At 42.2% G+C, this 24835-nt stretch overlaps 1 protein-coding gene across 1 annotated transcript; it reads right to left on the bottom strand.

Annotated features, from left to right (window-relative positions):
- Positions 1-2820: 2820 nt before the first annotated feature.
- LOC125717434 (signal transducer and activator of transcription 3-like) lies at positions 2821-24583 on the bottom strand. Its single transcript, XM_048990349.1, has 23 exons — positions 24357-24583; positions 19801-19949; positions 17566-17809; positions 17333-17425; positions 16852-16933; positions 16580-16680; positions 15627-15778; positions 14608-14766; positions 13878-13970; positions 13632-13691; positions 13489-13518; positions 13200-13293; positions 13010-13057; positions 12514-12597; positions 10607-10705; positions 10104-10239; positions 9877-9929; positions 9685-9779; positions 9054-9193; positions 8417-8629; positions 8144-8186; positions 5366-5466; positions 2821-4618 (listed from the first exon to the last, which is right to left on the bottom strand). The coding sequence occupies exons 2-23, from the start codon at positions 19926-19928 to the stop codon at positions 4566-4568; spliced, it is 2301 nt and encodes a 766-aa protein (XP_048846306.1). The 5' UTR covers positions 19929-19949; positions 24357-24583; the 3' UTR covers positions 2821-4565.
- Between the last annotated feature and the right edge of the window lie 252 nt (positions 24584-24835).

Below are 24835 nucleotides of genomic sequence, written 5' to 3'. Positions count from 1 at the left end.
TAAATACGATGACAGTTCTTACGCTTCATACAAATTAAGTGTTACTAGATTAAGTGAAGAACTGATATTGCTAAATATGCACTATCCATCCATCCATCCATCCATCCATCCATCCATCCATCCATCTGCAGGGTCATGCTCAGTCTGGATTTTTCCCCAGGATGGAAATAGCACAAGGCAGAATACACCGCGATGGAGCGTCAGCCGAAAGCCTACCCCTCTAAACATTTAGTCTTGACTTACCACGAACAACACCTATTATGTTATTCAATTGATTTCACCCAGAACAACAATCAAATTAATTGGCTCAGACTTTGCTCTGTCTCCAGTTTAGTGGTAGCCGCCTCATTACAGTCTCCCACATTTCAACATCTTGACTTATCTACGTTAGAGCTGAGAGGTTCCACGCCGCGATCGGCCTGGATAGGACATTTGCTGAATAAATTTCCGGAATTAATGTTAAAGTGATTAGTATGATCGGTTTATCTAAGTGTCGATATGCCAAACCTGTGATTGTTGAGGGATACCAGTTTGTCTTCATCGTGCACTTTTAATTATTTTATCATTCACTATGGCAAAAAAAATATACAGACCTACATTTAAAATACGATGTATTTTATATACTGTATACGATGTCAACGTATTCCCGAGCTTATGATTTTGGTTTAACAAAATTTAAAAACTACCTTCCGCGTACCACCTTCATTTTTTCTCTGATGGTTAAACTCAGCCGCAAACTCAATTAAGGTTAATCAGCTATAACCAGTAGAAATTAAATCTAGTACACCCTCTACCGTGCTAGGTCTGGGATGGCCTCTTTCATTTCCCTTAGTAATTAAACACAATTGGAAAACTTTTGAAAAGTGATTAGGATTTTAATTTAAGAAATGAAGCGTTGACTATCGCTTTCAGAAAGCCCTGCGTCACGCTGGAGCATGGCGACACCTGGTGGCCGTGTTGCTTCGTCTGTCAGGCTACTTTGCTTCTGAATGATGACAGAACATTGACCGTGTCGATACACGACAGCAGACTGATTGTAAAACGCCTATTTTTGGTCATAATATCATTATAAGTCTTGTTATTTTGGAAATGAACAGGCCATTTGCTATATATATTACTCTCAATTGATGAATTACTTTACATGACTCATATATTGATTACGGTAACAATTCTCAATCACGGCTGTATGTAAATTAGGAAAACTTTTACTTATAGCATAACTTTGAGATGGAAGATGGTGGTTTATTGAACCATTGTCATTAGAGAGGAGGGTATGCTGGAGTCAGCCAGCTGTTTGTTTAAATCCTCATGCTGGAAATCTACTGAAATCAGTCTTCGGGAGAAACAGGAAGAGGGACAGTGTGTTGTTGCCTAGGTGACTCTGGTTGGCTTCATCCTCTCTGACCTTTGTAGACTGAAGATACTCAAGTCATCCACTGCTGTTTGTGGAAGGAAGGTGTACTTTAAGAAGAACCTTTCCTGTTTCCTGATGTGTATTAATATTACTTTCAGGTAATGGGCAGAGGCTTACTTTTTGATAGTTGTAACTAGTCCATCAAAAATAGTTTTCAGAAGTTCTCAAAAACAAAAACTTCTATTTTACACCTAACCCAGGAATGGGCAATCTTACCCATAAAGGGTCGGTGTGTATTCTGGTTTTCACTGCAGCTCCCTAATTAGATTACTAATTAGAGGACTGATTGGCTGAGGAGTCCTCACACCTGGGTTTGAACAGCTGACCTAAAGGTTACCCAAAAATCCTGTATACACCGACCCTTTGCGGATAAGGGGCCACCCCTGATCTAACCGTAACACGATACTCCCTGGTGATGAATATCTTGTTACGAGACCACTTTTTTTTTAGTATATGATATGCAAAGATGGAGAAATCTTAACATTCTGTAAGAACAGAAGAGCTCACTGTTAAACCACAAGAAAAATCATGTTAACCGTTTTGCATATTTGACTTGAGGTAAGCCCAAAAATATTATGATCAATAGTATCAAAATCCTGCTGAAAATGCACTGAGATGATACTTTTCCTTCCCGTCAGCCCTTGCTCTCAGCAGGCACTGTGTACGGTGCTCCTCTCTCCAGGCAATGTGCTCACAACAAATTGATCTCCCCCGCCTGACTGGAAGGCAGAGAGGTAGGAGGCGCCCCGGTTCTTTCCTGCAGAGAATGAGTCAGCATCTGTTGATCATAAGTGCCTCTTCGTGGACACACCTACTCGGCTGCATCATGAAAGTGGCTGCCACGCTCTTACAAATGAGCAGAGTGCCTTTGGGTGATGCACACTGCACTCCGGAGTTGTCCTGAGACCATATGTTCACAAATTCTCCTCATTTTTATTTATTAATTTCTTGCATCAGACGCATGAATCTGAACTGTTTTAGTGGATGTTGTGCAGCATCTGCAGACAAAATGTCAAACTATACAGCACAGAAATTGCTCTGTGAAAACTGATACATACGTGATACTTACTCCTAATGACATTGAGGTAGGTGAGGTTGTAAAATGTGTTATATCTCACTCTTATTTAGGAATGGGATATGAATGGTTATGAAGTCTATCTCTAATCCTGTGCTTTCAGCCGCAGGATGTTGGTGTTTTGGATGAAATCCTATCATATACAGGATATTTTTTTTAACTTAAATACTGGAAGTCAAGAAACGAAGGGAAAAGCATGCAGAAATCATGCTCACGATGACCATCAAATTAATGTCTCCTGCAGTCTGGGGAAAAATCCAGACTGCAGGGGACCTTGTAAGAATCGCCACTGTTAATGTTAATCTAATCCACAAGAACATACAACAGCCGGTCAGCTTAATTCGTCTTTATTAAGAAACTACTTGTTTCAAAAGGTATTATTAAAAGTAAGAGTGCACTAACAGGTTCTTTTGAAGCCAAAAGCCATCTGCATGCTGTTTATCTCTCAAAGCTTTGGAGAGCAGGCTAAATTTGTCAATCTGGTGGCAAAAAGCACCATCAAACATTCATTGGTTGGGGAATTCTGTTTGAAACTACACCAAGTCTGAAAAAGAGAAGTTATATTAGTCAGTACTGACAAATCATATTTGTTTTATTCTGCAATTCAAAGTAAACTATGCAGTGACTTAAAAAAAAGGATTTCTGAGTCTTAACCGTAAAAAAAGCAACTGCTTAAAGCAGCACATGAGATAACAGGAAAATCTGTTGTAATAAAAATGTGAAAATATGTTCAATAATCCATCCATCCATCCATCCATTTCCCAAACCGCTTATCCTATTGGGTCGCGGGGGGTCCAGAGCCTATCCCGGAATCAATGGGCACGAGGCAGGGAACAACCCAGGATGGGGGGCCAGCCCATCGCAGGGCACACTCACACACCATTCACTCACACATGCACACCTACGGGCAATTCAGCAACTCCAATTAGCCTCAGCATGTTTTTGGACTGTGGGGGGAAACCGGAGTACCCGGAGGAAACCCCACGACGACACGGGGAGAACATGCAAACTCCGCACACATATGACCCAGGCGGAGACTCGAACCCGGGTCCCAGAGGTGTGAGGCGACAGTGCTAACCACTGCACCACCATGCCGCCCCTGTTCAATAATCAGTTCCATCATTACAATGTGAAAATCAAATGCAGAACATTAAATACAGAATAATCAGTACAAATAAATGATCTTCCCTGTACCCATAGCACCTGGTTCAGTACTAAAACAGTGCTGGACATATGGATGGTATAATACTATGGGTGTCTATGTTGGTAATCCCAATAAAAAGTAAACAGCACAGAGACATCAGCAAAACAACACTTGAAAAAAACATTGAAAGATTCCCTAACAGATTACATATGAATTTGCTGCATAAGGACACACCAAATAAAATTGTACAGCATCATTGACCCTAACAGGAAATTTCATGCTATATTCTAGTTGTCTACCTTTAAAAACATTTACAGTAACCTTCATGCTATTTTAAAACCTTGTCTACGCATTTGTGTTGGGAAGACAGGCAGTGTTACCTTTCACTGTACAACTGAACAACTATATGTTTTTTCCCCATTACAGTAAATCAAAGAGAATCTATCACCACTCTTCAGTTCTGGCTCCCAAAAGGCTTCTTTAACCTGTGGACATTTTCATCAACGACTGGTCAACATGAGTCAAGACAAGTGCGCTGACAGCCATGGCGGTCCAAGAGAACAATAAAAAAGTGCTAAAGGTCAAAGAATAATTTGCAATATTAAGCTTCACCACTGGTAGCCATCCAAGGATGGGCTTCTATACTGTTTCAAGCAGTATTTCTCAAACCGGTCCTGCCGGGAGCTGGGAGGGAGCAAAAATGTGGACTGTCTGGCTGGGAGCTGGGAGGGAGCAAAAATGTGGACTGTCTGGCTGGGAGCTGGGAGGGAGCAAAAATGTGGACTGTCTGGGGGTTCCCAAGGACCAGGTTGAGAAAAACCGGTTTAAAGGATAACCCATAGATTAAATATTAGTATAAATTAAATACAAGATTAAAAAGAAATTAAGTACAACAAGAGTGTGGGTGGACAGATGTGCGTTTGGAGTCTTCCTCACATTGGGGAGGCAACATCGGAGCTGAGTTCCATGTCCAGAGTAAGAGATTCTGTACAAAAACACAAAGGCTCACTGTTGGTAATGAAGTGAAAATTAGAATTAATGACAGAATGCTTCCTTGTAGAAATGAGGTGTTATATTTGTGTTTCAAAATTGGCTCAAGGACAAAACGACATTTATGAAGGACTTTAACTGGATCTGACTAGGAGTGCGTGGATGCAAGCATTGCCAAGACATCAACAGCATACCTTTTAGTAAAAAGGATACTCTTACAATTACGTGGTTTTGCATCAAAGAACACATTGCAAATGCATAAAAATATTATTTATCACTGATCTTAAGAGTACTGTAACAGTACTGTAATCTTTTCAGAGTCTGCCATGACTCCGCCACATTTCTTCAGATAAATATATTACACCAGTAGCGTAAACTGAAGAAGAACAAAGTATCATGCTTGCACGTCAGAAACATTTAATTACAAGTTGAGGTTTACAAAGTGTTACAATTTCAAAAATATATAGACTTTGACCATAGAAAGTAGGATGCAAATAGTGCCTTTTTGTTATCGTTCTATTGCTTTAATTCATTAATGATTTTAATATTAAACAAGTATTAAAAATTGTTAAATTAAGGAATTGGAAAAAAACATTTTGAATTTCATACACTATAGTCAATAAGAACCAGAATAAAAAGTTCTAAGTGATTATCATCGGAGCCCAAAAATGGTGTACTCAATGGTCCCTAGTTGTCAATGATGATTTTACAATCAAAAACGCTTTAAAAAATAAAGCCTCACCCATTGGACCAGGGTTGGCTTCTGTCCCCTCGTTGTGCATCAGCGAGTCCAGGGTCCGGGGTGACATGAGGAGAAGGTCACTGGTGTTACCTGAATTAGTGCTACGACAAGGCAGACAGTGAAATGAGACCCGGGTGGCCCACTTGCATACATGCACACACACATATACCCAAGCTTCCCAGTCATAACACATTTCTCATTTACACCATTTTTGTCAGCTGTCAGTGCTAACAGGCTCACTGAGAAGTTGATAGACATCCAGCTTTCTGCCGATTGCTGCAGGACAGTTCTGACGTTACTTGACAACTGCCCACATATTCCAATGAGCAACATTTTCAAACCCAGCTTGGAAGCAGATTGCCACTCAAGAAATACTACTATTCCCTTATAACCTTGGATCACTAATTAAAAACTACATCCTTTAGGGAAAGGGGCATATGATGCAGGCCGAGGATTTATAAGACTGCGAACAACTCAGAACAACCAGGGAAGAATGACCAATGGGGACTACATATTGTTTCGTTACAAGCTGTGCACCAGCTCCCTGAGAAAACGAACTGGTCATGCTCAACATTTCAGCTTCAGAAACCAGACCTGGCTACTGTATCCAGCTGTAATATTATCAATAAGGCTGCACAGTATGAGGAAAGTAATTGATGTGGAAAAGAAACACACTTCAAGGGGTAGGAGAGACACTGATTTACTTTGAGCCCGTTGAATTTTAACAAATACACACCCTTTGAGCAATCGTTAAGCTCAGTCAGTCCTAAGAGCACAGAGCAGATTTCTCAAACTGCTGGCACTGCTCCCCAAGCCCGCAAAGACCTTGCAGAGGAGAGCGTACCCTGAAGCTAACGGCAGTGCCAGTTTACTCTGGTTTCAGCATTTTTCCATGCAGCAGAGGACGTCTGAACAAGGAGCCGAAAGGGCAGCAGGGTAGATCAAAACGCTCAGTTCAAATGCACACACGGGGTTCAAACGAGACTGTGATCTGTTTTCTGGTATCACCTAAAGCAGTGTTTGCAAGGATACGTTCGTCTGAAGACACGAAAGGCTAACCTTTACTGGAAACATGATTAGAGAAGGAACGTACGGGCCGACAGCAATATGAGCGGAGACGTCAGGGGAGTAGATACGTTTGGAAAACAAATGTGGTTATGCAAATGAGCGCTTAATAAGATTGCTCATATTGTACAATTGTGCTTGCAGGTGTTAGTTTCACATCTTATACCAGGTGTCCCAGTGCAGCCTGGGATAGTTTCTTGGTTCACTGCAATGCTGTACTGGAAAAGTGCTTATGCAACATGGATGGTTAAGTATGTAAGTTGCTTATTTATATGGCACAACAAATGCCATACAGCGCTTCACAGGAAATGAAACAATCATTTTGATACATCAGTAAAAGGATTGTCAGTGCAAAAATGTTTTCAGATGCAGTTTAAAAAGTGTCGACATTGCTGGCTGTTCATGAGCATGAAATCAAAGGATCACAGAAGTAAGTGGGCACTTGACTGTAGAGCTTTATATGCAAATACAGATGCTCCTCTACTCACGATCTTTCAAATTACGAACTTTCAGACATACGAACGAAGAGGACTGTAAATCCAAATTGTGTTCACTGGGCTCCCATTTTCTGTCTGCAACATCAATATTTTTTTCTGTGCACCAATTCCGGTTAGTACCACTTCTGGCCGCTACTCCCGCCATGCAGCAGCGTAGCATGCGTACTCCCAGCATCCTAGTTCTTTGTTTTTGTGTATACCCTTAAAATGATGTTGAATAACGACTTACGAACATTTCAATTTATAAACAGCCGTTCGGAATGTATCTCATTCGTAAGTAGAGGACCGTTTGTATTTCTTAAATTAAACTCTATCCTATATTTTACTGGGAGCCAGTGTAGAGAAGCCAAAACTGGAGACATATGTGCTATACAGCTGGTCCTGCTTAATAGTCTAGCACCATGATTGGATATATAGTCAACATAAATGTACAATATATTATGCTATAACAAAACTCTGACCATGCAAAACTAAGATGAGAACGTACTGTAACAACAAGCTCTCTACATTAGTGTTTTCCAATCCAGTCCTGGGTGACCCACAGTCGGTCCATGTTTTTGCTTCCTCCCAGCTTCCTGCCATACAGACCACATTTTTGCTTCCTCCGAGCTCCCTGCCACACAGTCCACGTTTTTGCTCCCTCTCAGTTCTCCAAAGGGAGCAAAAACGTGGGCTGTCTGGGTCCCCGAGGACCGGATTGGGAAACACAGCTCGACATCCCCCCTTCACCCCCGCGTGTTCGGCTGCTATCAGTGGACGGCCTTGAACTTCTGCAGTGTAAACGCAGAGACGCCTCCATGGCATTATTTACACCAGCCAAATTTTGTCCATGCCAGTCAGATTTGCAGGGAGCAGCAGCCGAGCCGGTACACATAAACACAAAAACACTGCAGGCCATCTGGGCGACAGCAAACTCAGGATAAAGGTCAAGGGACTAAACCACCTCAAAGCCGGAAAAAAAACACACAAGTGTTTTGTTTCTGCTCTAAACCGTCTTTGCTTTTCACATCTTGGTGCTGAGCACTCAATGTGTGACTCAGAACGCAACCCAACAACCCAACTCAAGGTCAAATCTGCCAACATAACCAATCAGACTATTATCCAGGCGAACTCTTGAAACCTTTTACCTGTGACGCCCACTGCTATGCCCAAAGTAAAAATCCACAGTTCTGGAAACTTCAGCAGTAAACACTAATATGTCTTAGGGCATACTTACGGTGTCACACAAATGAACTTCGTTTTCAAGTACTGGACGTGAGCTTTTAGAGAGGGAAAAATGTTTCAATTAGAAAAGCATATTGCACTTTAGCATATGCATGATATATTGAATCCTGCTTCAGGTAAAACCTTCATTAATTTAAACTTTTAATATCAGATTTTGGCCAGATTTGTTTTTTTATAAAGGGGGTCTTGAACAGGCTGCTAATCCATGTACCAGTAGTTTCTCAAACACATCTACCTGACCAAGGGAATGGATATGAGATGTTACCTGGGTCAGTCAAGTCTGGCTGCTCTATTGCTTCTGCTCTGCAGTACTTCCCAAAGGCATCTTCTTTGGGGATGTCTGGATAGAGGTACACCAGCGGGGACACCAGTATGTTGGTGGCGTCCATGATCTTATAGCCCATGATGATGTCAGCGAAGGACATGCTGTTGAGCTGCTGCTTCGTGTAAGGCTCTACGGACTGGATCTGTGTCTTGCCTGATTGTGATACACAAAAAAAAAATAAATAAGCAAAACGGCCACCGGAAAAGACAGAGAGCACAGAGATGACTGAGTGAATTACACAGTTGCATTAAAACCTTCCTACAATGTGCAGTACTACAGCGTATATTATACACCAGCAGGGATTATTTTGGGCCCCATGAAAGCATATTATATTGGGCTTCCTACCCAGATCAATCGGATTATGTTCCAAATTTTTTAGGGCCACAGTCACTCAGGGGCCCCACGAAAGCATATTATATTGGACCTCCAACCCAGATCAATCGGATTATGTTCCAAATATTTTAGGACTGCGGCATTGAGGTGAAATAACTGTGTTTATTTAGTATTATGGGTACAAACGCAAAGATGTGTTATCATGAACATATTGACTCTGCAGCAGATGGTGACAAACCCCTACCGCTGATGTCCTTCTCCACCCACGTGAAGGTGATGCCGCCCTCTTTGCTGCTCTCGCTGAATCGCAGCAGGAAGGTCCCAGGGGGCTTGGGGTTCAGGATGGCCCTCTCGCGTTCCTTGCTGATGAAGCCCATGATGAACCTGAAGAGTGAGTAAAATTAGACCTTGACGCGTTAGTGTCTGAGGCCCTTGGACGACAACGTGTTGCTCTATTTTCAGTCGCATGACCCAGATTTCCGTGGTCCATGGGTCTCCTGCACGCTCCATCAGTGAGTACTAAGAAGAATTCAACATAATTGTCTGTGTTGACAATACTAAGTGTATTTACGGGTAGGCACCTTCAAATTAACTTCTTAAATTTAACAAGCGTACTGGAATTTAGAAAAAAATGAGAAAGACCACTGAGAGTTAAAGCTCATTAAATGACTAAGCCTCTGTGCTTGTGACCAGAAGGTTGCCGGTTCAAGCCCAGCCTTGGCACATCGGCGGGTCCTTAACCCCTGAGTGCTGCTATGGGTGGCTGCCCTTCACAGCCAGCTTGCTCTCACCTACAGTTATCTATCTATCTATCTATCTATCTATCTATTATTATTATTATTATTATTATTACAGAGCAATACATATCTCCTCACCCTTCATTCCAGAGAGCCAGAATATATTTCTTCACCAAGTCTATGATGTTGTCTAACCACACCCAGAAGGAGAAGCCTTTGCCAGCCATGTTTTCCTAGATCAATGATATGCAGAAAATTGTTGAGTTTTAAAAAGACTACACAGATATTTATAGTCAACTTAATGAATGTGGCATTGGATGAAATACGTACTTTGCAGAACTTCGCCCAAGTGATCTGGCATCCAGAGTAGTTCACTAATGGTCCTAACAAAAATAGCACAAGAACATCATGTACAAGGAGGAGAACCGTGGCAGAGATCTTGCAATGACAGAGATCAAAGCAGCAAGTCATGAGATGGATCATAAGGCCAGAGGCGCAGTGACAGGAGCTCCTAGGGCGGATGAGGTAAGGATGTGGTCATGACATTATGCTCTTACCAAGCAGTTTCTCAGCCAGTGTTGACAGCTGCTCGATGGTCAAGCCTCTTTTGGTGGTGGAGGAGAACTGCCAGCTCAAGACTTCAGCCACTTGGTCCCATGTACCCACTGGTGGCTTGGTGAAGAAGTTCACGTTCTGATGACACAAATACAAGGAATTAAGAACATAATCTATATATTATATAATCATTTCATTTCACTATTGATTGGGTAACTGTGGTCTCTCAGGTGTTTCCTTACAGAAGGTTGAATCGATGAAATGATCAATCTGTGAAGAATCTTGGAAATCTATAATCTTGAAATTAGGCGTGAGATCTCCACGACTATCTTACCTGAGCACTACCAATACTGTGTCTCCATCGAAAATACATTCCGCCCCTTACGTGATTTATTAAAGTCGCATTATCAAATATGCCAAACTCTCAAAATGCTTGTAGGTTCTTCAATTATTTCACTGATATCCAGGGTTTCTAATTAGGAGCTACCAGGACGTGGAATATTACCTTGGGGTGATTGGTCAACATGTTATACCACAAGATGGAGGCCCAAGCATTAGGCATCTGACAGATGTTGGAGATCACAACCACTGGCAAAGAGTGAGTCTGTGGAGAACAAAACAGGAACAGAAACACACTGAATAAGACTAACGAGCACATGCACTGGTTCACATTCGATCAGACCATTAGTCTCGTCGTCAGAGGATTCTGTCTTACCGCCCAATGTGCAAATGTGACCACAGCTCCTGCACCCTGAGAAGTTCATTCTTCCCCTAATAGTCATATCTAAGGTGTCCTTGTTCTTTTCTACTATCTTCTAGCATTTTCTGCTTTCCCTGTGTGTTGTGCATGTTTATAAATGTGTAGGTGTAGTGCTCTAAGGAAAGAGGGCTTTATAAAAATTCATTCAGTTGAACTGAGCTGATAACAGATAATTTTTTATAGAAGCTATTGAAACTCCAGGTGTAACGGAGGTTACTTAAGGTTACTTAAACAAACCACAATTTATTTTAATTCCTTTTTTTTTAATGCCTTCCTGTTTTAATTCCTGTTTCTGTGCCTCCCGTATAAGACTTAATTCATCCATCACAACCACAGTATTCCCTCCTTGCTGCGATTGTCCTAGACAATTAATGGTACACGATGATCCCTTCAACCAGCGAATGAAATCCCATTTTGTCATAATAGGAGGAGACCCCACTGAGGCGTGCGAGGCGGACATTAGCGTTGCGGCACAGGGCGGCGTGGATTAAAGAGCCATCGCCGCCTGGCATGCGCAGCCCAGCAAGAGCCGGCTCCTAGAGGGTCTGGGGCAGTGCTGAGCACCACTTACATACTCATTTACAGCCTAATTTGCAGGCTGCTGTGAAAGGCAAGGCCCACAGTGGCAGATTACTCGCAGTTTTATTAATTAACAGAAATGCGAGGCCCTGTGCCAGGGATCAGCCGTGGAGTGTGTAATATTAGCATGCTGAGAGGCGGACCGCTTGGAACATTAACATCTCCTTCACAGGTGCCTGTATACTTGATGCTGAAATGGGCCCCAGAGCTCTTTCTTACACATTATTTTGGCAAAACAATACAACCATCAATAGCTTTACACATTTTTTAAAGCCTAGATCAGTTAATTTCGATTTGTTATAGTTGCAAATTGGCTACTGTCTGGACCGGTCCTTGCCTTGACCTGTCCTGTTTGTCATTTCCTCATTTGGCCAGCAGGTGTTGCTGGTCATCCTGTTACTTTCCCTGTGTCTCCTTTGCCTTAGCACTTCGCACCGTCGGCACTGTGTTCCCCTGCTTTCTGTGCCACTGCATGGCTGAATGGGCTATACGGGGGGGTGAGAATTGTGCTTCTCATCTGTCATGGGTTTGGACATTTTGCGTTTGTAAGCCCCCTTGTTAAACGTCATCTTCTATTTGTGTATTTCAGTGTTTGCGCTGGCTTTTGTGCTTCTGTTCTTGGTTGTTCCCATTTGAGTCGTGTTGTGTATTTATGTCCTGCTTCACCTTCGTTCCAAGTATCTCCTGTGTAGCCCTAGTCCCTCGTATTTGGTTAATTGTCAATGACAGGTACCTGCTTCTTGTCTAACCCTCGTTACTTGTGTATAAATGATAAATTTTCCCTATTGTTTGAAAACTGCTGCCAGGGTTTTGTCTCCCAGTCCCAGTCCAGAACCTGACAGCTACTCAACAACTGAATATTTGCATGTAAAAGTTACTTCAAATGTGTACTGCATAGAATGAGCTGTTTAGAAAAAAAAGTATTTCAGTAAGCATAGTTTTCTACAGTTTTATATGAGGAGGCACAAATTTAAGGTACTTACGGTACTGAAACTACTCTTGTAAAATCTCCAAATGAGTAAATAGGTTTACGCGTCGAAGCAACTAAAAGCAAAATTGCAAAGATGCATCACCTCCAGGTCAATCTTGAGTCCCTGGTGGTACACCTCCGTCTCAAAGGTGATGAGGTGAAGCTCCTCAGTGACGATCAGTGAGGCCTGCAGACACATCAAAAATCCAGTCACACGCGTGCTTTTTACAGTTTTAAGCAGAAAGTCTATGAAGCAAAGCAGATATGTAGTGTTAAACATACCGTGTAATAGCCAACTTCACATAAATAATAATAATAATGTCATATTACATATAGATGAATGGTTTATTTGCCAGATATTGACTATTTAAGCCATAAAATATGAAATTAATTAATCTTTGTTTTGCCAGTGTTCTTCAGCCTAGATAAAATGAGATGCCTTACATCTGTTCTGGCACCTACTGAGCATGCTCAGTAAAAGCTCCGGCGTGCAACACACGAACACCTGATTGGTTCGGTTACATTCTGTGTTGTTGTGTGACAGCTGACATGACAGGTGGGCAGTAGGCAGCAAGGCTCAGGCTGCGTCAGACACTCACGTCACTGTTGGTCCGGCCCCCGTTGCCACACCTCTGCTCCCTCAGAGTCTGAAAGGGTGGATGCAAGCTCTTATAGGGGCAACAGGAGACCAAGGCAGACTGATGCGAAACGCCCATCGGGGCCACACAAGGACACGTCAGCGATAGGGTGCCATCCATCACAATGTCAGTAGCTATCGTTAGCGCTCACCAGGTGCTTAAACTCTGCAGACAAGCTGCCGTTGTTAGATTCTTCCATGTTCATCACCTTGGTGTTGGTGCCCAAGATGTTGAACTTACGAGACCTAAATCACCACAGTAAACAGGCAAAAACATCCTTTTTTTTAAAAAAAAAAGAATAAGATATATTATCAGGTCTGCTCGTGTTCATAGAATTGCACTTCTAGTAAGTGCATAATTATCTACGTACAGAAATGCACATTAACAATGCATTTCGGAACCTGGTGGGCACCTTCATGACGAGGAAGCCCCCCACTTACCCACGCAGCGAAGCTACATCCCCCGACTCTCTGCAGAAACCAACAGAGAAGGAATCAGTCTGATTAAGTCGGGCTGCCCTGTGCTCATTCTTGTGAGAATGCTAAAATATCTCAATGTGAAAAAGGACGATCAATTTACTCACTTGTCGATGCAAACTTTAATTTTTAGCTGATAATTTAGCTCTGGAAACTTCACCAGTAACCTGGGGAGAACAAAAACAACTCAAAGTTCACGTGTTAAATTTTAATCAGGTAAAACACATTATGGTTATAAAAAAAAGTGTCTTTCCTTTGAAGAGTCATTCATTGTCACCCTATCAACTGATAAGGTGTTGATACAGTAGTCGCACACCGTAGAGTACCATAAACATGGGAAGGATATTTCCTACCTGACTTTGGTGGTGAACTGAACTCCCGTCTTGATGACCAAAGGCCTGTCAGGATGCATCGGCATACAGGGCTGGCGCTCAACCACAAAGGCACTGCAGTACAACAAGACAAAAGGAGCCATATTAAACTCTGGCATCTTTGTTGTACATACAGCAAATGTAAGAGAGTAGTAAACAACCTAAGGGGCATAGGAACCAACAGGCTGGGGTGGGGGGGGCTGAGGGGGGGGGGTGTAACCCCCAATATTTAATATCATTTAATAACTCTCTCCTGCTCTGTTACATAAATTGAATAAATATTTAAGTCAGGTCAAAAGTCAGAGATCTTTATAAAAGTGAGTTATAAAAATAATTGTTATAAAAATAACTATCAAAATAACAGGTTTTTATCACATGACCCACGCACAGACACAGACACACGCACACACAGGTTTGTAATTATGTCTTAGTGGGGACTCTCCATTCATTTCTATGGGGAAAACTCTAAAACCACCACAATGACCTTAACCCCCACCCAGCCCTAACCTTAACCATAAGAAACCAAACATTTTTAGTTTTTTAATTGCATTCACAGATCTTTGTGGGGACCTAAAAAAAATGTTGTCCCCACAACATCAAGCATAACAGGGTTTTATTACATTGTGAGGAACATTTGGTCCCCACAATGTAATATCAACAAAATATACACACACATCACACACACACACTAGGTTCTGCCCTGAGAGTTCACCTCTTCATTAGGCTCCTGAAGATGTCCACGATCTTCTCCTCCAGGGCAGGTCGGTGCTGGATGATGGGGTCTCCTTTGTAGGACACCTTCTGCTGAAGCTCCTCCAGCTTTTTGATCTGCTGCCGAATCTGTAGCTGTGACTCCGCCAGGGATGTGATCCTGATTAAGGGATTGATTTAATGAGCACGACAGGGCAGTGCAGCCAGACCCACCAGTGAGGGCAGGTGCTGCGAATGTAGTATTTGTTTGCACAGAACTCTATAGAAATAATACGCAAAATATCTCTTAGTTAATTGCCTGGCATTCTAGCAAAAAACAAAATCACTTAGCTGTTAAAGGGTTACCTTAAAACCAGTGCTGGAGAAACTACTCACAAAAGTAATCCATTAAAGACCGAGGTGGAAAGTTCAGGTCCAGAAAGTACAAATCCAGACCAAGGTTTTGTTACAACCAACCATCTGAGCTCAACTTTGTAGTTGTACTATCTGGCCCTGAGCTTTCTGCCTTACGTTTGTGAGTAGCTTCCCTAGCACTGCTTAAAGCCTGTGCTTTTGAAGGTTTCCTTTAAGAGAGATAATTATAGATACATCATATTAAAAAAGATACAGCATATTTAAGAAAACATACAACTTTATTTACTCTAGTCATGGACCAGAGGATTTTGTGTTTATTATGTGTGTGTGTTAGTAAATGTTGCTTCTATTATCATCCAAAGCGGGGGACTAACTAGAAATGAGGTCCCCTGACAAATTGCCACTTCAGGGCCCCTGCCAGGGTTGCCATTTTAAATATGATGACATATTTGTCTCCTCCAAGGCAGCTGGAATTTGTCCAGAATGAGTGGGGGGTGGGGAATAACTGTAAAATTTTTACACCTCCCCCGCAGTAAAATTTGCAGGCCCCCCAGAAATGAAGTGTGAGACCCCCTGAGTACCCTCTATGCTCCTCGATGCCAGTGCTTCAGAGTCCAACACGCTAAAGCTGACCACAAGTATGGCTCTTCTTAAAGTTCAGCCTACCAGGTCTCCAGGCGATCCAGGCAGATTTTTGGGGGCCCTCCGATGCAGGCGATCTGCTGCCGCCTTTTCCAGTCAGCCAGCTCCTCCTCCATCATATTCTTCTGCACGAACTCCATGGCCGTCAACAAGCCTCCCATTTCCGTCACCATTTGCTGCAAAGAAAGCATGACCTCCAGAACTGATCCATTCACGCTATGATCTGTCTGATTCCCCTCGCAGTCTCCCTGCACTGCTCTCTGTCAGGCCGTATCCACTTCAGACACAAGCACACAGCATCTCCTGATTATTCTGCCTTTTGCAGTTTCCTGCAGTTACATGCTTTATCATCATCCTGAGAGATTTTTTAAAGCGTCAAACATAAATATAACTAAATATAACAGGTTAAAATAACAACAAGCGCTAGATAGTGTAAGTATTTGGTAACGCTTCACATTAACTGCACCTTCATAATGCTTTCATATTGCATTCATAAAACGTTCAGTACACCTTCATAATGCATTCATAAAACACTCATAAGCAGCATGTAAGTATACCATAATAACAAACATTAATAACAAACATTATATAATAATAAGAAATATTATAATTGTATAATAATGTAATGTTTGTTATTAATGTATATTAAAGCTGCTAAGGGATGTTAAGGTGTTCTTGCATGCTGCTTATGAATGTATTACATATGCATTATGAATGCATTATGAAAGTGCACTTAATGTAAAGTGTTACCAAATATATATAGCCAAGTTTATAATGCTTTATGAATGCATTATAATGTGTTATGAATGTTTGTAATTAAAATCATGCCCTTTTTTGTGTGTTCTAACATGTTGTGCTGTGCACTTCAGAGCGCCCTACTGCTGTGTCTTCGCCCAGAATGACTGGCTGGATGCACGTCTGCATAGTGGATTTCTAATGAAATGTGACATTATCAGATGCTGGCCGGCCACGCTCACCCTCCGAAGCCCGTCCAGAGCACTTAGCATCTGCTCCAGCTGGGACATCTTCAGCCTGACGGCCGCCGCCTGCCCGTTGCCGTTCAGATCCTGGGTCAGTTCTGCGGCGAAAAGAGGGCGCATCATCATTTGGGGGGACACCTGTGTAGGGACGCCTCGGGCCGGAGATTCGGTTCCGTTCTTGTCAGCAGGTTCCAGGGGCCGGCGTGCACCACAGTCACAGTTTGACAGCAGAAGGAATACAAGAAAAGCTGAAACTCTTTCAGTCTCACCTCCTTGGCTTTTCAGCGTTTTGTAGTTGAAGTCAAAGTCATCCTGCAGGTTCTCCAGCATTTTCATCTTTTGTTCCATGTCCTAGTAATCGGGAAGAAAAAAAAAAACGTGGTTTTTTTTCACGTTATCAAGTTCTCTTTTAATACACAGTCTCTAGTTGTCTGCACTGCCAGGAAATGGTGGCAAACATTTATTGTGTGGTTGTAATACAATCGCGTACACACAGAGTGCGCGGCCCGGAATTTTCCGTTTCCAGTAAGTGCCTTGTGTGCTTTTTTTTTTTCTTTTCGCAAAAATAATAATAAGCTGCCAGTATAATTTCATTTTATGCACCAACTGAAATAAATTAAATCTCTGAGGATCAATAGAAACCAATAATACTGGAACATTAACCACGCAAACAACATTCAGAGCATTTTGAGGAATCTCTTGTTTCAACAGCATATCTGTCTCGATGGGATCCAGCCTATATTCCCTCACCTGCACCTTCTTCCTGATGTCCTGCAGGTTGTGCTCCAGCATCTGTTGCTTCTCAGTGACGACCGGTCCAGACGGATGAATAGCCTGCCCGTCCTGTCCGGGGAGAAGCTACGGTTCAGCTGCCGCAGAGCTTTGGCTAGATGACCTCGTCCGAAAAAGTTACTGCCCCAGTGTTACACCCCATAATCCAGACCACCAACCCCAAAAAGCATTATCTTCAGAAATACAGACACCTGGGAGGCGGTAGTGGCAGTCTGCAGGAGGCGCTGTTCTTCCCATAGGCAGTGGGCCACGATGCGGGCGATCTCCATAGGCTTCTCCAAGTATTTGCTCTGCAGGTTCTGTTTGATCCTCCTCAGGTTGTGCTGGTAGAGCACGTTGTTCTCCTGCAGGAAGCGGCTGTACTGCTGGTCGATCTCCCCCAGGAGGTTGTGGAACACCAGGGTGGCGTGGGACTCCTTGTTGGCGGCGTAGGCCCTGAGCAAACATTCAGATTTAACAGAAGGAGACCACTGACTATGACTTTGAGGCTGTCCTTCTGTAACTCACCCCATTTCACTGTAGAGCAGAGGTGGCCATCTCAGGTCCAGAAAGTAAAAATCCAGACCAGGATTTTGTTTCAACCAACCAGTTGCGTACACTGTGACTGGGAGTCTTTATACGCAACTGGTTGGTTGAAACAAAATCCTGGTCTGGATTTTTACTTTCTGGACCTGAGATGCCCGCCTCTGCTGTCGCGCATACACAGGCAGGGCTGTAGCTAGACATTCTGGCCCTTACAAACAGTTATCTTGGACCTCCTGCTGAAGAAATATGGGCATTTAATATATAGAATATATCATTTAGAATATACGATTTGCTGAGCGTGTGGGGAGAGGAGGTGAATCACGGTCAGTTTTGCGAAAGAGGACAAAAATGATTCCCACACCATTCTTTCCTCACCAGCCGCACTCTCGTGAGATTTGCGGCAAGTTCAACCACATTTTAGGACATTAGCTACGCTCAGGACTTTCCTTCTTCAGAAACACAAATTGATGCTGTGCATTTTCATTCAGGCTTGAAGTGGGAGATATCTGGAGTAACAGCTGGCTGAGTGGGGCGTAGCGTAGATGAGGAAGTGAAAAGTCGAGTTATGAGAGTGGCACATCCTCCTGCCATGTGTGACACTTGCACATGGTCGGCTTGAAAACAGTCAGAAAATCATGTTTCAGATTTGACTGGACTGAAAGACTAAGACTTACCAAACTAGTAATACAATACCCTGCAAAAAATACCCTCCACAGCGCTAATACAAGGAAAAAGTATAGCACAGATAACAGGCATACTGTTATTTATGATGAAACTACAATACTGGCACTGCAACTTGTCCTTGTCCAAAGCCACAATTACAATCATCATTGTTTAAAAAGGTCTGATTTTCTGCAAATATCCGCATAATAAATCACGATAGAGCCAGATATGATCACAACGTCGACGCATAAAATCATCAGTTTCCTCCATCAATTGAGATTATCTGCATAGACACTGATCAGCTCAGTATCTCCACTTCCCAGAATCACTGCATTATTAACCATAATGACCATATTAAGGTTCAGGTACTGATAGTGAGATTCAGGGATTTAGATAATGGAGTTTAAAAAGACCGGCTCTGGTTATGGTCTGTATTTGGTGAAACTTCCCCCATGCTTCCAAGCTAGCAGAGTTGCGAATTATGTTACCAACTGAGATAGTTGGACCCATGCAAATGAATGGGTTACCAACCCTGTAAGTTGCTAACAGCAACAGTTTTCGGGAAACGCTGTTAGACTGGTGTGCTAGTTTTTGTCTCTTATTCTCCCTCCCTTCGCAAAGCGTCCTCAGAGTCTTGACTGTACATCTCAGTTTCCTAGATTAAATGCTCTATCGATGTGGTTGGGTTTTAGGCCCATTCACATTAATTAGACATACTGAATTTCCTACATTAAACACTGACGACACTGTGGCTTTGTTTCCATGTCTATTCACACAATCCTATTAGTGCGTTTGCATGCTGTCGGGTCTCCTGTTACATTACTGCTGCAGCTGTGGTCTTGTCTTAAACTGTTGTGCTTTCTGCACGTTTTCCATCTATTTCTCTCTCTGGATAAGAATTTCACAGATATTCGCTTCCAAATCTACATTCATTTATTTACGAGATGGTTTTTTTCCAAAGCAATGTGGATCAGTCAGCCAGTCTCCTGGAAAAAAATTGGATTAAGGACCTTGCTCAAGGGCCCAACAGTGATATTACGCTGCCAGCAAAGGGCTCTGAACCGGTGACCTTCTGTTCACCATCCAAACCCAAAGAGTCACACACTGCCCAAGTTGTTGATTTTTTTCTCCCTCAGCATAACTGTCATTATAGTTTTTTGTTGCAAAGACCCCCCAGTGTTCCTGAAATGGTGCATGACGACCCACAATTCTACCTGCAGGCTCTTTAAGTCACTCACCAGTCCTGGGTCTCTATCCAGGGGGCCAGGAACTGCCGCAGTTCCATGGGGAAGCTGTCGTTGTATAAGTGGTACAGCTGCTCCAAATATCTAGGGTCCAGCTGCTGCAACTGGTTCCACTGGGCCATGCTGACCGTAACTCCGCAGCCCTGTTCAGAGACAAGAAAGAGGAAATCAACAAGGAGGAGTTTTCTACATTATCTGATCAGCTGGCTTTAGAACATCAAACATCAACATTCGCTGTGGTCGGGCACGCTGCTATGTGCTCTCTGTAGAAACATCAAAGTGATTCACGTTCGTTTTAAAAATGTAGGCATGAGGATTTTTATACAATGGTATTTAATCAACACAGATCTCACTTCAAAGTGTGTGACTCATTTTTTAAGTAAATTTCCATTAGTCAGCATGTCACCAAAGTCAGTGAAACTCTTTATTTTGAAGTAATGAAATAATATGCCGATTTTGTAATGATATTCCCTGGAAAAGTTAAGGTCAAAGAACAGGTCTGTGTCAAGTGCATGCCAACTAGCTACTTAATCAGAGAAATGCTACAATTGTAGTGTAGCGTGCTTCCGCAGAAAACCTCAAAAGCTGGTACCATAACCGCTGAGAATGCCCCCACACCATTTCCCAATAAGATGGGGAACTTCCAGCACGAAATACAACTACGAGCTGAATCAGGAAACAACACGAGAAAATATCACGCAGTGGTGACTGAGGCGATGCGGCTTTCGGACGAAAAATCTGACGCGGAGGCACTAAAGAAATTAGGCATCTCAGCTGTGGACTGCAAGACTGCAAGAGCTTCTTGATACAACATTACATGTCATCCTTCCAAGGTCATCAACCTAATGACTGCATAGTTTCCTTCAAATTATGTAGACTTAACTGTGTTTTCTTTTACATCTTCTAACTAAAAAAGAAAGAACAGATGAAAAGGTAGATTAATGAGATGCCTTTGAGGTTTAGAACCAAACAGGATGGAACAGGACTAACCTTAGATTAATTTTGGCATGTTTTTTTCCTGAGGGACCAACTCATAGGCGTAATGTACTGTTAAGGAAAACCTAGCATTACTATGTGTAATACTTAACATAAACTACAGTGTCTCATACCTGGTCCTAGTGTCCCAATGTACATACCTGATTTTGTTCCAATTAGATGCTTAACATTGGTGGAGCTTGGATGACTTGGTACGTATGTATGTCGATCATTTTTGTCAAACAAGTATGCGAACATTATGGCTGGAGCATATGCTGCATGGCAGCTCCCCATCCTGGACGTAAAAAAGCAACTGTACCTGCTGAGCTGAGCCAGAAACGATCACCCCAAAGAACACATAACAATAATGATCAAAACAGGCTGAGCCGTCCGTCCGTCCATCCGTCGCTTCTTAATTAACCAACTTTCCTGCTTTCAGAAGATATCCTCACCAATGGCTCTACTAATCTAAGCTTTCGTTTCCCTCTTTGTACTTTTGGAGTGAGAAACGGCACTTGCAAATAACTATCTTTGTCTAGAGTAGTTACCCATCCAGCTCAGAGGGTTTGAGGAACATATCCAGAGCTACTGTAGAATATAACTTCCATGAACTTGTAACATAAGGCCGTTGCTCAGTAAGTGAACCACAAGTACAGGTAGTTCTCAACTTTAGGAGCTAATCCATTCCAAATTATCACTTGTGAATCGAGAACTAGAGAGATGTTCTAAAAATTATGACTTTGGTTCCAACCAAATATTACGCATTTATACAAAAAAAAATCCTTGGAGAAAAACAAAAAAAATAAAAAACACAAACATTGGCAATCAGTTTTGGTCACTTTGATTTTTAGCAGATGGTGTTTTTCTTCATGTAGGCCCTGCTGACCTGGTGGAGCTCACAAACAGTGCATAAAATTAACCCGGTGTATTAACGGGATCAGGTTTGCACGCATCTCATTGTGCGCTACCCAAAAAATTAAATGCTTTTACTTTCGTGTGCGCACGAGATAGTCTCGCATTTCATTTTTTTTTTTTTTTTTTTTTTGCACAGGTCCCTTCAGGGCCTCCGTAGGAAAGTGTCGGGCCGCAGACAGCGTTTTTGGGCAGCTCGCGTTGGGTTGCGTGCAAATAAAAAAAAAAAAAAATGAAAAAGGAAACTTTTCATACAGATATATATTCCGAATTTGGGAGATATTTCTACACACACACACACACACACACACACACACACACACACATATATATATATATATATATATATATATATATATATATATATATATATATACTACAGCACTCTGTACGCTGTAAAATTGATTATGTTGAAAAAACCGACAATAGTTAACAAAAGCAAAAGCTGGAAACATATTGAGCCCATACTCGCAAAAACTCAGTAATTGTAGCTACCTCCTTCAAATACTACTTCAAAACTGGTGAAAGCAAATATACCATTTAACAGCAGAAACCTACAGTAACTCTCTAAAATAGCTCCATACCTAATGCATATACATTATTCCTTGCTTAATAAACTGCTGGATGAACGGTATAAGTGTAGACAGGCTACATAGACGTATTTAGTCCAAGTTAATAATAGCTTGAATTGTGGTTCATACTCATCCTTTCTATTTTGCCTGCAGCCTTTATAACTTGAAAAGTAGCTGCCTCATGATGACATTTACCAGAAACAATGCCTATCATTGTATTACAGTCAGTTGTATTCCAGTCAATACATTAATTGTTTGCCATACGGAAATACTCCAGGAAGTTAAACTGCTTCTCAGGCACAGGCGCTACACCTACGGAGAGTGCCTGACATGACAAAGGTAGCTGTAAACTGCTTAAGGTCAGTGATAATAAAGCAGGTAAGGCTTCCATGGACATACGCTCAGCCTGACCTTCAGGATGCCATAAGCAATCAGTTCGCTTTGCAGTCAGAACAATCACGAGCAACCTGATATGTCATCTTCGCCCACGGATGTAGGTAGATTTCACTGTGGGCAGTCCTGTGCACTCTTCTTCACTGCCACACTTCAACATCTATATCGGATCAATTTCTGACAAAAAACAGCAGAGCGTTACCTACTTTTATGCACATAACCAAACGAGCAGCGCATATGAAAACCTCAAACTCTGGCCACAGGGTCCTGATAGTGTCCTGACCGCAGGAAATTGTACTTTTTTTTTTTTTAAATCAATTTACAGTACATGTCCTTGGAAAACTGATCGGACCTGTCAGATACCTGCTAAACAGATTCCTGAAGCAAAGTCAGCAACAGAAGAACAGAAAGACACGGTATGCTGGAGATACACTGGGGAAAATGAGCAAAATGAACACACTGAATTAGTTAGGGTTGATGAATTACAATGAGATGGCTTTCTATCGATACGCTATTTTTATCTTTGCGGAATACCTAGATTAAACAGCAAACATCGACTACGTCATGCACATGAGACAAAATTAAGGTACGCATGTCAACTCAATGAAGTGTGTTGACGTAGCCGAATATTTTTTACTTGTTTGCTTTTGTTTTCTTGTGCATACGACTTCGTGCCACGAGCCAAATGAAGGTCGTTAAACTAATCTGGAAACGGTGGCTTTTATATATTTTGCAAGCAGGAAATCTGGACACAAATGGTTCCCTGCAGTACACCCCGGTAATAATTGCATAACAGAGTAATCATATCATGTTGTTCAAAGGAAGCGTGTCTATTACATTGACTTCCTTCTTCCTTTCACTGCCTGTAAAAGCATGACACATGACAAATCATTACACATTGGTATGCACTTGGCAAAACAAAAGATGAAAACAAAACAAATGAAGGATGGTTATTTTTCACATATGTTATTCCAGGCCCTCATATAGCAATCAACGGTAATTCTGTGAATATTTCCTGCACCTACAACAGAAGTTCAAACTAAGAACAATACCAACAGTCAGAAACATACCACAGCTGGTTTTGTTACTAGTCTCTGTGTTCCCCAAAGACCAAAAAACTACCTATCTAGATAGATAGATAGATAGATAGATAGATAGTATTTTCTAAGCACTTAGTTGTTAGTGTGGGAACATTTTCCTTCAGAATATTCTAGATTTCACACTTGTAAGAACATTTCAGGTTTCCAAAATGTTAGATGGCAGGCAGTTAACTTCCCACCATTGAGACCCCTACGGTAGTACCTGCACACTGATTTAAAATCAGCATGCAGAATATTAAACAACGCTACTGTTCCTCATTTTGCGGATATGATGAACTGTCGCCTACGTGTATGAGTAAGTCCTATAAGAAACGTTATTTTTGCATGCGTGAGACATACGGGAAAAAGAAAATGAGGCATTTGGTTGTATAATTGTGGTATGAGTGATTTGGATACGAAAAAAATACACTATCGTGTGTGACTTAAGTATGCCAGTAACATCAGTGCTATTCTCTAGCTGTCCTTTTTTATATATATAAATAAATGCCACATCTAGCCGTACTTCGACAGACACGCAAGGGACGGCTAAAAACCTTAAGTATGCTGCTAAGCGCATTTACGATTTTTACCGTAATTCAATCAATAAAGTAATGCTTACCGTACTTTCTCCTTGAATATTATCCCCTAGAGTACTTTATAATGGCACCTACTACTTCCAAAAGGGGAGAACTTGAACTTGTGAACCTGGTGTGTGGAAACTCTCAGGGCGCAATGACAGTCCAGTCTGGGTTCAGGTTAACTCGCAACAAAATTGCACCGAATAGCAGCAACCATGTGAACTGCACGAAAAACGGGGGCGACCGACGAGCCATTATCTAAGCGAAATGAAACTTAGCTCATGAATTAAACATGAGGGCTTCGCTCCAGATGTCCAATCCGTGAGCCGGGAATGAAAAGGGGCGGGCTATACCGCAAAACAGGCTGGAAGCGAGCGGCGTTTACTGCTTCACTACGCCCACCGCTTTTCCGATAAGCGCTCACCTCCCTCCGAAAGATGCGCCATTCGCCCTGGCGCGGCTTGCGCGGCCGAGGGGGGAACACGCACTATTAGAACGGAAAAGTGGGCTGGAAATCAAC

The sequence above is a fragment of the Brienomyrus brachyistius genome, chromosome 22 (genome assembly GCF_023856365.1).
Source record: "Brienomyrus brachyistius isolate T26 chromosome 22, BBRACH_0.4, whole genome shotgun sequence".
Taxonomy (NCBI): Eukaryota; Metazoa; Chordata; class Actinopteri; order Osteoglossiformes; family Mormyridae; genus Brienomyrus; species Brienomyrus brachyistius.
The sequence above is the reverse complement of the archived record's forward strand: the minus strand, read 5'-3'. Positions and strand labels throughout refer to the sequence as shown.

Coding starts and splice junctions, on each gene's coding strand:
- LOC125717434 (XM_048990349.1), bottom strand. CDS start 19,928: ATGGCCCAGTGGAACCAGTTGCAGCAGCTGGACCCTAGATATTTGGAG. Junction 9,930..10,103: donor ACTGGCTGAGAAACTGCTTG/GTAAGAGCATAA, acceptor TATTTTTGTTAG/GACCATTAGTGAACTACTCT. Junction 4,619..5,365: donor AGCCAACCCTGGTCCAATGG/GTGAGGCTTTAT, acceptor GTTTTTGTACAG/AATCTCTTACTCTGGACATG.